Genomic DNA, 15,448 nt, shown 5'->3' with positions numbered 1-15,448 from the left:
GATACTTGGTTTCATTCACTTATTTTAGTGGACTTTATTAGCAAACTAATGTAGGGAATAGGGCATGAGGGTATGGGGGCTATTTCGCACACAGCCTATGTTTTTTTTCTGCTAAGTTTACTGGCAAACTAAATGTATATCTGTTAACCCCACCCCTAAATGTCCTTTAAATTTAAGCCTGTTTTAGCCATTAATGCCCTCTGCAGTCAAAGGACTGTCTTTCTCAGCAGGCCAAGTTACCCCTGAAAAAAATGCAGTAGTAGTACTGTAATACATTAATCGTATTAAATTATACTGCTCTTGAACTTAGATATACGCCGTAGTACTACATAAGTACCATGGTAATTTCATAATATCAAAAGATGCTTCCAGGAATACTGTACCACGGTACTACTAAAGACTCTAGCAGTAAACCATGGTACAATCACAGTACATTTTCACTAAGTCTCTGTGGACCACTAAAGCCCTGTTCTCTCATTATCTCACACTTACCCTTATGTTACCACAGGTTTTTAGGATTAGGTCCCAGTGGGTATGGTAAAGTGTCTCACACAAACACATATATACACAGTGTGTGATCAGCAGGGGTCAGACGTCACATTCTCTTCAAAGACTCTGAATGAGGTGCTTCATTTCCTGACTGTGTTCACAGCCTGTCTGTGTGTCTCCAACACTTTGTTATAGAGGAATTTAACTCCCATTAGGTTTGGATGAGAGTGAGTGAGAGTGAGTTTAATTAAATGAGAATTAAGAAAATGGAAAATAACGTTGCTACTTCACAAATATGTGACTGGGTCTGTGAAATCCCAAAGTCATTTTTTATGATATACAGTTTGGGCAGATGCTCTGGAGCACCCAAGCGCTTGGAAAAGAAGGATTGGAAGTAAAGATAAAGATATTTTATATATGTTTTGTGGAGTTATTGTTTTAATGTATTATTTAAGCTCTTTATAACAAATGTTTTCATTATGATAGTAATTCTGACTACACAATAAACTTCCAAGTGTTCCAATGCTTTAAGTGCAATGGCTTCATGAACTGTATTCATTTTAGTTTGGCTATGACATAAGCCTAACAGGTTAAAAAGGTCTTAATATGTACCATTTTGAAACTTTTGAGGTGCTTTTGAGGTACCAATATGGTTCTTTTAGGTACAAAAGTACTTTTTGAAAAGGTTTCGCCCCCGATAACAACTTCTGTACCTTATTGTACCTTTTTTTGGGAGTCTACTGATAAAATGTATACCTATGTACTGTATAACTTGAACAATGTACTTTGCTGGGTTGTTTCAAACCATGGTTGGGTGAAATATGGACAAACCCAAATATAGGTATACTTAAATATGGGTTAAACAATTTTTATTGTTTATGATTTTTATTTTGGGCCATATTGCCCAGCCCTACTCATAGCATATTTTTCATTATTGACATAGAAAATATATACATTTTGTATGTTGCTGTGTTTGCATTCTGTAGTTAGACCCTGTCTTGTGCTGTAATCTTTCAGGCTAGCGTGTTTGTATTTTCAGGAGTCACACAATACACCCAGGGGCCAAACGGTGTGACCCAGGTGTTGTTTTTGAGATGTAATCTCGCACATCTGGAGCCCATGTTCAATGCACACATGGCAACCCATCTCAGCCCCGCATGTAAATCCATGTAATTCCATCCTTGTTTAAACAGCATCACCCACATTTACATTCCTTGGACTTGACTTGTGTTTATGCATATAATTGTGTTTGTGAAGACCTCATCACAGGTTGATTGATGTTGATGCTCCTCTGTGGGCGATCATGCCAGGAGATTCGCAGAGACTTTTGTCAGGTTTATTTGTCATTTGGAGTGAGAGGGAGGTGAGAACGAAAAGATGGAGGGCTGCAGAGAACCATCAGGGTGCCAAAATGAAACCGAATTGGGTGAGAAATGTACAAGAAAACTTGAAGGATAGTTGGTGGTTTGGGGTGAACTTTGAATAGATGGCACAATATGTCAACCCTGGATGCTGTGATGATACCTCAAGGCAATCTCTACGTGAAGTAATGAACATTCACTAAACAAAATGTATCAAATAACATTACTACTTTATTTTCAGTGGGTGTCAGAATGAATTTAAATTGGTTATTTTATAACGGTGAAATGTTTTAAAGACTGAAAACCCAAAATGTTTGTATTGCTGCAGCTGTGACTTTCTGTCTTTAAATATATCCACCAAAATATAACTCATGTGACATTTAAAGAATGGGGTAATAGTTGGGTGAGGGTGTTTGTTGGACATGAAGCTTAAACAAAGGCACATAGACATACAAATGAAGGCTTTTTCACTTTAAAAATCACATTTCGTACAATTAAAGTTTTTTAACCTTGCAAGCCACCATCATTTATGTCCCCCTCCTAATGCTGGATTTACACCAAACGTGGTACAGGCGTCATTAACGTGCTATTCGCACGTATTTGTGACCTGTCACGAAAACCAGGGACACAAGTCGGCAGCACAAGTTTCGAGAAAATGAGAAACAACGTTTTTTTTTCAAAATTTGTGATTTTCGTTTTATTGCAGAATCTGTTAGTTGAGATCACGAAGAAGCCTCTCCATGTTTGAGATAGCAGTTTTTGTATATTTAAAAGCGTACATTTTGCGTTTGAAATAGGCTTGTTTTTCCGGAGATTCTGGCGTGCAGCGGGGGGCGTCATTGTCTGTGTGTATATTTACATACTGTATAAGCTTGTGTTTTCGCCTCCGCCCCCAAAGGGAACAGCGTGACTACTAAATAAGGATAGTTCACCCAAAAATGAAAATAATGTAATTAATGACTTACCCGTATGTCGTTCTAAACTCGGAAGACCTCCGTTCATCTTCGGAACACAGTTTAAGATGTTTTAACTTTAGATTTAGTCCGAGAGCTTTCTATCCCCTTCATTGAAAATCTATGTATGGTTTCCATGTCCAGAAAGGTAATAAAACATCATCAAAGTAGTCCATGTGACATCAGTGGGTCAGTAAGATTGTGTTGATGCATCGAAAATACAGTTTGGTCCAAAAATAGCAGAATTACGACTTTATTCAGCATTGTCTTCTCTTCCGGCTCGAGCGTGAAGTCACGTGACTGTAGTGACGCGGCTGCCCTGTTCCTCAGACATGTTTGCTAAGTTTTTTTTTTTTTAAACTTATAGCCTGCGTCTCCCCAGACTGTAAAGCTCGGGCGCACAAAACAAAAGAAAAATAAAAGAAGCTGGGGCGGAACAAATAACAGTCAGCCGCATCGTACGTCAGCCGCGTCACTGACTTTATGCGGCGCCGCAGTCGGATGACGTCAAAGTACCGCGCGAGCTCTTCAAGAAATCTTACCGAGTAGTTTAATTTCGACTCGCTCTCGCGGTACTTTGACGTCATCTCTATGTCAGTTCTTGCAGCGCAGCATGAGTCCAAACACACAGAAGTTACACAGATATCGTTGTATTCTTCATATAATTGGCTACATGTTTTGTCTATCAATATTTTCCATGAAGTCATTGGCTGATGGAGGAACGAGCGAGCCATTGGTAACATCTCTAAAGGATGTCACGTTTTCGACGGCGCTGTTTGGATGATCTATTATACTACTTCCCTATTTTAAATACAAACTTTGAAGGCGGGTTCATGTGTTTAACGGAGTGTAAGCTCATATACCCTTACATGTTACGATTTATAGTCTTCAGATTGTATATTATATTGTATTACCAGACATTCATGCGAAATCTGATGTAAACAATCTATATTTCACGGATTATACGCATTTGTGGACAAAAATGGTCATTGGATATTCTGAAACAGACTGGATTCGACTTGTTATCCCCACAAAGGTAAAAAGAGTCATGTTTATTTTTGCATGTTGTCATTTGGTCATAAAATACTACATATGATGCTAGAACATCTCAAAACGGCTTTACAGGGGGTATGGCTTAGCTAAATGAGATGTAAATGAGCCCTATTGTCTCCCTCAGCTGGAAAGAAGAGTCCCTTTTGTCTCGATTTTCTCGGTTTGAGTATTTCTGAGTTCCTATATTCAAATGGCCACAACTTCTCCAAATCTTATCAGATTTCCATGTGTTACACATCGTTGGAAAGCTTAGAAACTGCACTTTCAGAATCTGTGAATAACTCAAAATTCCCAGATCCGACTTGTGTCCCTACTTTCCGTGACTGGTCACATTTGGACTCTCAAACTTTTTGAGTTTACTCACTTCCATTCGCTCGTAAAAATTCTAGTCATTTGCTACATTCACGTGGAAATTTGCGTCATGAGAGGGGCTTCTGCGACTCCGCTCGCTTCATGTAATCACTTCACTAATAGAGCAAGCTCCTGATTTGGTTAACGCGGCGTGATTTTCTGCCAAAGTTCAGATTTTTCCACTCGCGCATTTCCCGCAGCAATGCTCAATTCACGTACGAAATTTGCGACATTCACGTGGATTTTACTCACTTCATTCGCACGTAAAAATTATAGTCATTTGTGACATTCACGTGGAAATTAGCATCATGTGAGGGGCTTCTACGACCCCGCTCTCTTCATGTAATCACGTCACTACAATAGCAAGCTCCTGATTGGTTAACATGCTGCGATTTTCCACCAAAGTTCAGATTTTTCAACTCGCACGTTTCCCACGGCAATGCTTGGTTCACGTACAAGTTCAGTTCAACGCTCAGTTACGTATCGATTCACATGCTTGCAATAGACATAATATTTAAAGTGTAAAATAAATTGGTTGTTTTAAAAAGTGTGAATGTATACACTTCATGGTTAGTTCACTCAATCAATATATATCACTCAATCAAAACAAAATCAAGTCAGGAGGTTGTGCCATTGATGATTGTTTCTCAGTAGAGTATAAAAGCCATAAATGTGTCTGACTTACTGCCCTTCTGAGAGAAATCTATGATCTCCTGTCTATCATTAATATTGTCCTGGATATTTTGTGACGCATAAGGTGACTTGTTGCCTAGCTTATTATGAGGAATTTGTCAGCTTGATTAAATTTTCATAGTTTTTTATATAGATTCAACTTTGGGATTGGGTGAAATAAGTCATACATCTTTACAATTCTTTAAAAATAATGCGAACTGTGCATACACCCAACAGCCATGATGAATATTTCACCCCGTCCGCTTCGGGTTTTCGGTCGCCCAGAAATAGAGTTTGATCAGGTATGAAGCACTTAGAGGAAGAAACGAGATCTGCCTTGGAGAGACACCGGAAAAGACGCCCATCCATCAAATCCACAGAGAAGTGTTTCCTTGAGATTACTTTTTCTCCCTCTCTCTGTCTCTCTCTCTCTCGATCGGGGCGATTTCCGTTTATTTTCTGACGGTAGAAATGTCACCGCATTGAATGTGGTGGGGCTCTCGCCTCAATATATTCCTGTGATTGATGATGCGTATTCCCGTCCCGTGTCACCGGTTATTGTTTTCCTAAAAAAACAGTTACGGATGCAGATGACTTCATATCAAGCTTCCTACTCACCCTCCAGTGGGCGTTACCTGATGATACCTGGCCTCGTGGTCGCTGCTTCCTAACGCTTTCCTATTTCATTAAGCCGTTGTTTTTTCTGCCAACACTTTGATGTGACTGGAAAGGCGAGCGTGGGCAGGGGAGGAACGTGCTAATTCATTAACGCCTGGCGAACGAATTCATCAGACCAGCAGTGCTTTATGGCCGCTTGTCAACGTGCCAATCTGAGCCGGTCGGAGAGCACGGCGGCACATCCGATTTTCTTTCTCATTACCGTCTCTATCCTCTCTGCTCACAACGCCACCGTGACATCATGTTTGACAGCTTCTGATTTCCTTGTCACATTTAATTTGAATGTAGATGCTTAACACGCATGCTCACAAATACAGACACCTGTCGACTGGGGGTTTAGCTTTTAATTTCGTTTTCGATTAGTTTGTTTTACAGATTGTCATGTTTATATCATAGCTGGTTTTGGAGAAGTGCTGTAAGATATATTTGCATTTTTGCATTTCGCACATGCTTATTTCCAAAGGCATCTTCCTTTCAAGGTATACATTTTATCAGTATGCGTTACCTAGGAATCGAACTCATGACCTTTGCACTGCAAATACGATGCTATACCGATTGAGCGACAGGATCACTTTGATGCTTCGTTCTATAGTCTAGATATCAGAGTGTGGTTGTCATTTAATGTTTGTGTATTAACTCATAATACCTCATTACGGGGAAAATAAATAATTAATAAGTTCATTGTAGAATTTTGCTTCAAATCCGCTTAATTCCAGCCTCAGGTCATTCAGAAAGACTGATTTGTGAGTCTGAAGAGAAAATGCAAACACAGTTGCACTTAGAGGGTTTTGCACCTGAGCTCTTCATATCTGACGGAAAATTACACAGTTCCTGAAAATAGTCCAATTTTAAATTGACCCCTTCGTAAACGATGTAACTACAGAGAGTTTTAAAAAGAAAAAAAATCACAACTCTCTGGTCATTTTTGAGCATTTATGCTAAGCTATGCTAAAAGTGATACCGCCAGACCCCGAGATTGGCTGAATGGATTATGGAACTGGAAAATGAGACTTTTTTTTCCTTTAATGTAAGACACCTGTGTGAAATGTGAGAGCAACTGACTTAATTCAATAATGCAAAATCACTTTGGGTTCAGTTGGTTACAAGTAATAACAAAAATGACTTTGATGCTGAGGATCATGACAGTTTTAAGTCTAAAGTACTTTAGTAAATGTAAAATTGTCTTCAGATTCAAACTCTGCTTCTCTGTAAGCCAGAAGAAACAGCAATTCCTTCCAGAGAGTAATTTTCCAAACATCTATTATTTATATTGGCTGGTGTTTTCAATCACAGCTTTGTTCTTGTGAGAATGAGCTATCAATCTTTCATTTCTACTGTACCTACCGAAGAACAAATATTTCTGCTTACGGCATGACATGATGGCTTTATCAGCTAAAGCAGGGGTTTCCAAACATTTTTTGTCACCCGAACCCCTTGACTAAAATTATTTACTTGAATTCGAAGTACCTCCTGACTTTTTAAGGTAATATTTAACTCATTTCATAGCACAATTGCATGTTTAACTTTATTTTTATTCTGTCATGAGCATCTTGTCAGTAAAGCCAGATCCTTGATTAATAATAAATCGCCATCACCTGCTTTCAGATGGAGCGACGTTTACTTCTACACAAAGCCGTAGTTCACTGACAAGCTGGGCAATATCGCATTGATTATCGCAGGCAATACGTCTGTGATACTGAAAACGAAATTGCCCCGATTGTCAGTGAACTTGAGCTTTGTGTAGTAAATGCCGCTCCATCTGAAAGTAGGTGATGGCGATTTACTTCTAATCAGGTTTTACTGATGAGATTCGTATGACAAATGCATGCGATTTATTATGCAGCCTATAGTTTTTATCAGTTGTTTGCTATCATTTTAGCGATTAGCTTTGTCGTGTCGTCCTCTCAACTGTTCTCAGTCAAGATATGCTCATATCGCGCTCTGGTATCTCTTGACATTTGATGTTTAAATATGAGATGATATGAGGAAACTTGTGATGGCGCTGTACATTTTGCATCTGACTGATTGTATTTTTGTCCATACCGAAGTTAATCCCAAAATCACAGCATCCTTTTAAACCAGGGGTGCCCAACCCTGCTCCTGGAGGGCTACCGTCCTGCAGACTTCACTTCCAACCCAGCTCCAACACACCTTTCTGTAATTATTAAGCAACCCTGAACAACACCTTGATTAGCTGGTTCAGCTGTGTTTGATTGGGGTTGGAGCTAAAATCTGAAGCACGGTAGCCCTCCAGGAACAGGGTTGGGCACCCCTGTTTTAAACCATAGTGCCTCAGTGATGTGAGGTGTGTTGGGGTTGCCGCCGACTTTATCTGTTTTTTTATCATGCATGGTAACGTTACTGATGTGGTGTCATACGCCGGTTTGCGTAGCTCACCACAACGTCAAACACGCACCCAGTCTTTGCTACTAACGGTGCTTATAATGCTAACCAGACATCCAAATGCCGCCATAACCACAACCCCCCACATGATCATTGTTATCGTGATCGATCATCGATACCACGTTTAAGTACTCGAGCAATTGAGTACTCATGCCCATGCCTAATATAGTTATTGTTATTATTCACTTTTATTGGACCTTCATATAGTAATCTTCTTTTATTGGTACATAATGCGTATCTGTCAATTTTGGACAAGCTCCTCAGTTTGCTGATATAGTGTTGTGTATTGGTCACATGATATATAAAATATGTATTGTGTGTTTTGTATTTGTTATTTATTTACATTTTATGATTTACTTGTTATTAATTGTTTTAATGAATTCATGACCCCATGCAATTCCCTCCTGAACCACCAGGGGTTCATGAAACCCAGTTTGGGAAACCCTGAGTTTGAGGAACAAAATCATAAGCTATACTAATGGTTTCATACCACAATTTTTTTTCAAGTGATTCTGTGTAAAACAAACCATTTTGATCAAAACATGAGTTCTTATTCTGATTAATTTATTTTTTACATTTAAAAATCGATTTTTTTTCTAAATCTCTTTTTTACACTACAGTTATCGCAAGAACATTTATCTTTTTTCTGACAAAAAAAGTAATTTCACACCACACCAAATGTCTTGTGTTGCTAATATTTTCTTGCTTTCTGATCTGAGTTTTTGTTTCTGTATCCTCAGCTGATCGCAGTGTTCGACTTGATGGAGCTCCAGCAGAGGGCGATAGTGAGTCCTGGGGGAAGTGAGGCATCCGGTCGCTCCAGCCCTGACACCTACGAACCCGAGCTCAGAGCTCTGCAACCCTACCACGGCAGTGAGATTGAGGTCACCTCCTTCACCCTTAAATCAAGTATGTTTCTGCAATCCAGACATCTTATCAGAGCTAGTGTGGTCTTTTGGGCTGTGGTCACTAGAGATAAATTCTAATACCTTTTCTGTAAATTTATACATCTGGGATTGCATGAGGCTGAAAATTTTTGAGAGATTGAGATTTTATTTTTTTATTTTTTCAAAACGTCACATGCAAGTTTACTCACAAACAGAACAATAAAAACAAAACATGCCGCTTCAGGGCTCCAGACTAACTTTTTTCACTAGGAGCACAGTGGCCCCCAACTGAAAATGTTAGGGGCGCAACCAGAAAATTTAGGGGCACACACCATAAATCCACATGCTAATCAAATATTCACATTTCTACTAATTTCCACTGTATTACTAATAAATACTTTAATGATAGATGCAGAAAGTACAATGTGCTGTTTCAAATTCAGTGTCACATTTTATTGTGCACATTTGGAAAAAAAGGTCAAATTTACTGGTTGCACATGTGCGACTGGATGTAAAATTCAGTGGCACACTCTCAAATTTTAGGGGCAAAATGCCACCATTTGGGGGCAGTCTGGAGCCCTGCGCTTTATACCTCATTAAATATAACCACACACACTCTTACTGTTGCACACATACAAATGTTTTCTCTATTTAGTCTGTCTGTGGTTGCTGGAAACGAGAGACACTTGTGCATGTGGTAAACAGCTTATTTGTTTAACCCTTTAGAGAGTTAGAGAGTAAAGAAAACCTCAACTTCAACACAGATAAACCTCACTCCAACTTAATTACAACTATAAACACTGGCTTAATAATAATTACACTAAATAAGTCATGTTTAAACTAAGAATGCAATATGTTTATATTTATAAAAGATTTCAATCAATCTTTATATAAACGGCTTTGAGACTTTTTTCTTCAGTCAAACATAACATGAGGTCATTTAAATATAAGAAGATAAACACATCATTTTATATGAAAGCCAACATGGCAAAGCTCAAGAAAGTAGTTTTTTGTGTTAATAGCTTTCATGCTCATATGTCTTAAGTCACTTAATAAAACCCCTAGTCTGTATAAATTGCAGTTAGGGTTTAAAGGGATAGTTCACCGAAAATTTGTCTCCATTTTCATAACCCCAAGTTGTTCCAAACCTGTATACATTTCTTTGTTTTGCTGAATACAGAGGAAGATATTTTGAATAATTTTTGTGACCAAGCAGATCTGGGGCACCATTGACTTTCATAGTAGGAAAAATAATACTATGGAAGTGAATGGTGACCCAGATCTGTTTTATAATTAAATTTTTCAAAATATCTTCATTTGTGTTCAGCAGAACAATTTTTGTACAAGTTTGATTACGTTAATTATAAATTATCGGTGAACTATCGCTTTAAGGCCTGGGTATATGTGATGCGTGATGCAAATTCCATCATCAACATAGTACTGTACGAACACTGCCGGATTTTTGTAACCACACGTACTTTATAGCATGTAGGCCGGAAAAATTATGGCAGTTTATCGCAATGCACATGTGTCTATTTTAAAAATGTTTAAGTAATGAGGTCTATGATATAAAATTAAACATGTTTGTTTGTTTTTTATGTATGAACTCGATTGCAAGTGTAGCTGTTTTCTATCCAGTGTATAACTTACACTTTGATTAAATATCAAAGTTGCAAAGTTACTTTCATCTCTCTGGGTTCAATGCCCTGTATAATGATCAAGAGAAAAGTCATACTGTCCCTGTTTTCTTATCTGAGTCACAACAGAAAATGACACATCAGCTAATAATTGCATTACTTCTCTAATCTTGCAGTCCCTTTATTCGAGCCACAAGTCTGTGTGAGGTTTTGTCATTTATATGGTCCAGAAAATCACTGCACACGTCTCTAACAATCCTTATGTGAAGTGAGAATTACGATTTTCCTTTTCCGGTGAACTATCCCTTTAAACCCAAACTCTAAATGTTGGGCTTGGGGTTTTACTAAGTGACATAAGATATCATTTAGGCATTTATGCATCTGGCAGGCACCTTTTTTATACATTGCGATTCCCAAGGAATCAAACCCATGACTTTTGCATTGCTAGCACAACCCTCGGTGATTTTCAATCATGTAGACTTTCGTAAGAAATTAATCAAATCTAGAGATCAGAACATCATTCTAGTTATTTACTAGTCATTAGTAGTAGGAAACCATCTGTAACTGTGTATCAATCCCTTATTACACAGCTCGTTGGGATGCTTGATTCTGATTGGCCAGTCGCGAATTTGCTAATTTGTTATTTCCAGATAACAACCGGTCAAAACACACAGTAACCCGGATGTTACAGTTTAATATTAAAAAAAATTAAATGCAAATGTCTTTTAATAACATATATGACATTATATTTTTAAATGATTAAACCAAATAGTGTGTTTGTGATATTTGAACATATGGTCTTATCTTAAAAAGTAGTATAAAGGTTTTCCTCGCAAAAGGTCAGTATTAGTTAAAAATTAGCAAATACAATTTTTCAAATCAATATTTATTTTTCCTTTCCTTACTTAGCAGGTAAATAGCCGTGTAATAAGCGAGATAATGATACATAATTTTTCCGATAACAACCGCTGCCTATACATTATTCCCTACATAGCAACACCTTGGCAACCCTAGTTACCTTAATGCTCGATACGTTGGCCGGTCACAGCTGTATCAATCCAAATAAATGCAAACGTCCTCTCCTGTTGGCCTTACTAATTTTGAATCCATTATTGTTGCTGCTCGCTCAGCCCTGCCCTGGCTAACCTTCCCATAATGCCCTTCTCTAAAGCCAGACTCCAGGCAGATGTCCCTGTGTACACCTCAAACACCGCCATGTCATTACATTACAAAAAGCTCACTGTCAGCTGCGCACACAATACTCGTCTCACTCATTTATCAATTAAACGATGCCGGGACAAAGGAACCGTGCCCAATGTAGTTTAGAAGACCGCCTGCCATAACTATAGCACGTGTGTGTGTGTGTCAGCACTCGGGATATGCTGTTGAAAAGCGTCCGAGGCGACAGAGAAGTCAAAAGGAGTCTTATTGAATCAGTCACACTAAAGAAAGGAAAGGCCTTCATGGGATCAGGGTTAACTTCATTAGCTTGTGTGTGGGGTGCAAACAGGAATAAAGGCAGCGTTTGAATGAGTTCATGCTTGGCCGGACCTGGGTTGACTTCTGAACAGTGTGCAGTGCTAATCTGGTTACCAAAATGTGTGTGTGTGTGTGCTAAGTGTGCAATCAGTATGTGTGTGTCCAAGTTATGTGTGGTTGTTGCAAGTTTTGTCCCAGATCCTTCATCTCAAAAAATCAATGATTGTTTAATTTTTCAATAAAAATAGCTAAACATTTTTAAAAGAAGATGCATTTAGTCAGAAACCTATAAGAAATATTACGAAAATGCTTTCTATTAAGTGATTTTTAACGATTAACAGAGCAATTTTAATATATTAATATATTAATATATATTACATTTGCAGTTATGCATTTGACAAATGTTTTTTGCCAAAGCGACTTGCAGTGCATTCAAGCTATATACATTTTAGAAGTATGTTTGTTTCCAGGAAAGTCAAACCCCTAACTCTTGCATTGCCAAGATATTGAAATATTGCCATGATATTGAGATATTTCCAGGAATCGAAATATTGTAAAGATATTGAAGCGCTGCCAAGCTATTGAAATACCGCCAAGGTATTGAAATATAGCTGGTATTGAATTAATGTCAATATATTGAAATTAATGTTCAATCGCGATTAATCTATAGCAGAATAAAAGTTTTTGTTTAAATCATATATGTGTGTGAACTGTGTATAATAATTATGTATATATAAAAATGCACACATGCATGTATAATTTAAAGAAAATATATATTTATGTATTAATTATTTATATATATATATATATATATATATATATATATATATATATTTTATATTTTTTATATTTTATATATATTATACACTGTACACACACACACACACACACTTATGATATAAACAAAAACTTTTATTCTGCTATAAATTAATCGCGAATTAATCATTATGCATCCCTAATTGAAATATTACAAATATATTGAAATGTTGACAATGTATTGTATCAACGGCAATATATTGAAACGCCACTAAGATATTGAAATACTTCAAAGCTTTTTTTGAGTTTTTTTGCAAACAATACACACAAGACTTTATTTGGCCTGATAAGAGGTTTGCTGTCAGGGGGCGTGGCTTAACCAAGTGAGTGACAGGTGGTGACTGCTAAATGAAGATGGTTGGAGTGGGGCAGAGGGTCACCGTCTCAGACGGTGGGTCAGAGACATACATTAAACCATTCAGCAAAGTGGAGGTTAAAGAGGTGGAGATGACACACAGGATGATTGACAGCATGACAGATGTCAGTCAGAGCTGAAAAGACCGCCCTCACACCTGTCATAAACTCGCTACCACGCTCACTAGACATTTCTCTCTAGACACGTCTGATCGTTTAAAGACTTTTAAGAATGTCACTTATGAGAGTCTATTTTGGTGGGGATGTTGCTCTGGGCCTCATTTATAAAATGCTGCGTAGAAAACATCTTAAATATGATCTTGCAATCATTTCTCAAAAGCGCCCACGTGTGATTCATAAAACGAATGTACGCATAGAAAATGCATGAACATGTCACTTTCAGGCATGAGATTTAAAATGAGCTTAAAATTGTTGCAGCTGAAAAGTTGCAGATCTCTGCATTTAAATGATGTCTAATTACTGTCATTGACATATAAAAGAGCACCTGTCAATGTTTAAATCATTTTCGACCAGCAAGAATGGCCAATATTTCCAAAAACCTGCAGCAATCAGACAAGCAAAGGTGCGTACATCTGCTTAGACCCTGATGTGGCACTAAGCACTTTATTAAGCAGTTTTATAAATATTGACTTTGTCGTTGTTGTTTTTTTTGCGAACCGTTTAAAAATGAGGCCCCACCTTCCTACGTAGACAGCAGACGGCCAAGCTAAATTTTGAAACGGAGCCATTGTGTCAAATGACTGGAGGTTAAGGAAGATAAATGTACAAACCGCGGTAACTTCTAGAATGCAGAAAAGATCACGTTGCACTGCGTAACTATATCAGCTATAAGTTGATTACTAAAGATGTAATTTCTTTAAGTACTGCATACAACCTCAACTGCTGTTTGAGATCTAAGCGAATGAAGATATGTGGTCGTTTTAAATGGGTAATAGGCGTAGCCCAATAACACAAACACTTTTAAACAAATTAGACGTGCTGCTCTTATTGACAAAGTTAGAAAATGAAGAACCGGTTGAGCAAAGTTTTTTCCTGGATTAAGTTATCGATTACCAATATGACAGAATTACAGGCCAACAAAACCATTGATATCCAATCTTTCTCCATCCGTCTCTAGGCTTTCTGTTCTCTGTTGTTCATTCAGGCCTTTAACTTCTACTAATTAGAAATAGAGATGAACCTGAAATGTTGTGTGACAATGAGATTTTTCAAAGTGAATATGGGCACACTGGAAAAAAATCTAGATGTTGAAAGCACTGTAAGCTACTTTGAATAGAAGTGCCTAAATGTAAATCTATAATTAAAACAAAAAAGATTGGGGCTTGCTGACATCATCTGATGTATTTTGTCTTGGCAATAACACTGGAGTATCAATTAAGAATTAAATCAGGAATATGTATTAGGAAAATAAAGTCCTGTCAACTTTAATAAGTTCTTAGTTACGTTACACATTCAACACCTCTCGGGTAACCGTCTGTATTTTTCTCGTCATGTCTCGCCGCAGGCGGGTATAAACGGAGCACAGACCCGTAACCGGCAGACGACGCGTTACTAAAAGAATGTGCCCGCTTGACCCCATTTCACATGACAGACCGCTTAGGGGGTCAAAGGCCAAGAGGATTCGCCCCTCTGTCCTCCGTCCCGGAACTTTTTTCCATGAGATGTCAAAGCAGTTTACATTTATAAAGTTATACCGTTATAAGCGGTTATAACCTTTTAGTTGACCTTGGTGTTAAACTGTTCATTTTTACGCCAGGACTACGTTCAGATGGGGAATTTCCACCGTAAATAATTTCGGTTGATGAAATCCAGGCACTACTCCCTTGTAGAAAATCTTGTCCCATAATAGACAAATGCTTAGTGTGTTTGTATTATTTCTGTATCTGTGTGAACGTTACACATGAGCTCATTTTGGGTATTTATTTACTAAAGGGAAGCAAAAATGTAACCAAGATTAGTGATTAGTGATGCAAAACTTGTTTTTTGCTTTATCAAAGGAACCATGTCTATTTACTGCTTATGTATTTTTAGAAGGCAACTTTGTTTATTTTATTGGTTTTCAATGAAAGATTACCAAAAAAATTTACATTTGTTACGACATCAAACTTTTTAAAAACATCCAAACGAAATCAGATATTTCCCATTTTGAAAAGCATAATTATTTTTGCGATTTTGTTCTAAACTTCAGCGTAATTACCATATTCATATATATTCATTTTAAACACTTTAATAATTTCGTATTTGATTTTTTGCTGGTGTAATGTTTTAACTCTCTGTATTTATACAGCTGAAAA

At 37.6% G+C, this 15,448-nt stretch overlaps 1 protein-coding gene across 5 annotated transcripts in view; it reads left to right on the top strand.

Annotated features, from left to right (window-relative positions):
* Window positions 1-15,448, top strand: part of pard3ba (par-3 family cell polarity regulator beta a) — a 168,281-nt gene that overhangs the window by 34,040 nt on the left and 118,793 nt on the right. For all 5 annotated transcript variants that reach the window (XM_065254167.2, XM_065254164.2, XM_065254166.2 and 2 more), the window contains exon 3: window positions 8,701-8,869. In XM_065254167.2, the coding sequence (XP_065110239.1) occupies window positions 8,701-8,869 (169 nt within the window). The remainder of the gene's footprint in view (window positions 1-8,700; window positions 8,870-15,448) is intronic.

This window comes from Paramisgurnus dabryanus, chromosome 4 (assembly GCF_030506205.2).
Source record: "Paramisgurnus dabryanus chromosome 4, PD_genome_1.1, whole genome shotgun sequence".
In the NCBI taxonomy this organism is placed as follows: Eukaryota; Metazoa; Chordata; class Actinopteri; order Cypriniformes; family Cobitidae; genus Paramisgurnus; species Paramisgurnus dabryanus.
This window is presented reverse-complemented; position numbering and strand designations above follow the sequence as displayed.